The sequence below is a fragment of the Formica exsecta genome, unplaced genomic scaffold, assembly GCF_003651465.1.
Source record: "Formica exsecta isolate Colony F162 unplaced genomic scaffold, ASM365146v1 scaffold231, whole genome shotgun sequence".
Classification (NCBI taxonomy): domain Eukaryota; kingdom Metazoa; phylum Arthropoda; class Insecta; order Hymenoptera; family Formicidae; genus Formica; species Formica exsecta.
The window spans coordinates 345,957-348,711 of record NW_021849598.1 but is presented as its reverse complement, the minus strand read 5'-3'; the positions used below and the strand labels follow the sequence as shown (position 1 = coordinate 348,711).

Genomic DNA, 2,755 nt, shown 5'->3' with positions numbered 1-2,755 from the left:
TTCTTAGAATGAAAAACTGTGACAAACAGCAAGTTCTCGAAGGTTCGAAATCGGAAAAACTTGTTATTCACATCGGCAGAATGCGAGTTTCCGCGTTCGGTCGATTTAGTCTGCCTACGACAACGATTCGAGCTGGTCGATAGCAATCGATCATAGTTTCGAATATCATCATTTCTCGTATGATATTCTTTCGTGTCTTATTCTCGCTCGTGTCGCGTACGCAGTAGGCTTACTCGTCTCAAATCGGTCCGAATTGTCTCGCCATACAATCGCATTCATATTCTTGCGGCGGTCAATTCGGTCATATCTCAAACTTTATTATTCATTCAGTTAGTGCTAAGACATCGTGAAAGTTAAGTGTTAAGAGTGTGGAGTCCGAGAGTCGACGCGCGTTAACCGTTCCGCGAATGTCCTCTGCCTCGCGCCAAGCAACACCCGGCGTTCGCGTGCAAGATTTCCGCTCTCGCGAGAGTTTCTAGCAAGAAGCTCTTAATCAAGATTTCCGAACCGCGAAAAAGGGCAAACATTAACAGGACATTTGAAGATCTCCGTCGGAATCGCGGAATACGTGCCGTCGCTCGCTCCTATTAGTCAAAATAAAAAGAACAATTCTTAACATCTGCACTCGACTCATTTCAATCTCCTTATCCTCCAGCGGATCTACGGATTCGCGTAACACACCGCTTCTCGCTCATCTCTGAGCGTCTCTCTCAGTTTCGGGCGATTTCGTCGAGATAGACTCCCGAACATTTTGGTCCTTCGAGCCGGATAGAAGCGTGTGTGGAGGATAAGTTCGCGAGTGAGTGATAGTTTGATACATGCACGATGGCAGAGCAATTCATACCTCAACAGCAACTTCAATATGCGATTGATCGCTATCTCGATAATTTCAAGAAAATCGGTAGGAACAATCTCACACCAGCTAAGGTGCGGTCCCGTATCTCAACGCTCAAGGAATACTGGACTCAATTCTTCACCGGACATACAAATTTGGCGCAGAGGATCCCGGAAGCCACCCGGTCGTCCTTTGCATACTTCAAGGACAAGCATTTCGACTTGACGTCAGCAGCATATCAAACCGCAATGGACCACATGGCGGAGATCGTGGAGGAAATGGAGCCGGTCGTGAGTCCAAATTCATCTCTTTTCTCGACGAGGCTGCCCGCGGAAGCGTCCGCGTTTTCTCTATCGCATCTTCCACCCATCAAATTGCCTCCGTTCGACGGCAATTACAACGAATGGGAACAATTTCGCGATCGATTTGCGACGCTAATTCGAGAAAATTCTGACTTGAATGATTTCGCGCGCATGCATTTCTTATCATCGTGTTTAACGGGTCGCGCGGTGGAATGTATAGCGAATCTGTCGGTTACCGCCGCTAATTTCGAAATAGCATGGAAAGCGTTAACCAAACGGTACGACGACAAAAGGCGGTCGATAAACAAACATCTCTCGACCTTGCTCAGCTTATCGTCTATCTCGCGCGAATCTGCCACCGAGCTGCAGACTTTAAACGACAAAGTGAATATCGCAATGGCATCATTAAAAGCCCTCAATCGAAAACCGGAGAAACTCTGGGAAGATATTGTCGTTCATATCGTTGTACAAAAATTAGATCCGGTTACGCGCAAAGCTTGGGAACTAAGCATCGCCCATAAAGATGCCCCGCAGTCTCACGAAACTTTAAGCAAATTTATCGAGTCGCGCACTCGCGCGTTAAGGGCAGCCGCCCCCGGGTCAGTCGTTAAAACCGGTGTAAAACCAGTCGCAGCCTCGCGAGTTTATTCCGCAACCGCATCCGCTAATGCACAATCGCAGTGCTCGCTGTGTCCAGCTCGACACTTTATTAACGTATGTCCTACGTTCGTGAGCAAAAATGCGAGTCAACGTCGCGATATAATCAAGCAACAAAAACGCTGTTTCAATTGTTTGAGCGCAAGGCATTCCGCACATGAATGCAAAAGTAAATATTGTTGTCGGGTTTGTCACAAGAAGCATCATTCGATGCTACACGTTGACTCGGATTCTAGCTCAAGTGCATTGAAAAATGTACAGTCTAATTGCTCGTCGCCTCAAGCGTCGGATGCGACGCCGGAGGTAAATTCGTAAACGCCTCAACCGGAACGCGAAAGCGCTCACCCGTCCTCCTAGCAACGGCCTGGGTAACAGTTCGCAGTCCGTCGGGCCGCACCGCTGTCGTTCGAGCTCTCCTCGATCAGGGCTCGGAAATGACATTCATTTCTGAAAGTTTAGCGCAAATCTTGCGCTTAAAACGAATTCGCATGCCGATCTCCGTTTCCGCCGTCGGCGGGATAAACGCGGGGACTTTTCAACACGCGACACACATATTCATTTCTCCTCGCGATTCTCACGTTCCGTCGCTGTCGACCACCGCGCTCATTATGAAATCGTTAACTTCTTATGCTCCGAGACAGAACGTGGACATCTCGTCACTATCTTATCTTTCTGATTTGCCGCGAGCAGACGCGGATCCGACGAGTCTTGATCCTATAAATCTCATTATCGGAGCAGATCTCTATAACGATATCATTCTCGACGGTGTTCGCAAAGGAAGCGTCGGACAACCAATTGCTCAGAATTCCGTCCTCGGATGGATAATTTCGGGACCTATCACGTCATCAACGACGAATAATTCCTCGTCGCCGACAATTCTTTCCGAAACTTGCGCTCTCAGTCGCGTTTCGACTCATCATATTGTCGGCTCTCCTTCTCTCGAAGAGGAACTTCGTCGCTT

The 2,755-nt window shown here is 48.2% G+C and overlaps 1 protein-coding gene across 1 annotated transcript; it reads left to right on the top strand.

The window, feature by feature from the left end:
* The first annotated feature begins 825 nt into the window (after positions 1 to 825).
* Positions 826 to 2,109, top strand: LOC115235693. The gene has a single exon (XM_029807633.1). It carries the CDS (start codon positions 826 to 828, stop codon positions 2,107 to 2,109), a length of 1,284 nt encoding a protein of 427 aa, XP_029663493.1.
* Positions 2,110 to 2,755: the final 646 nt, after the last annotated feature.

Bases quoted from the DNA above. Each gene is read 5' to 3' on its own strand.
- LOC115235693 (XM_029807633.1), top strand. From the start codon at position 826: ATGGCAGAGCAATTCATACCTCAACAGCAACTTCAATATGCGATTGAT.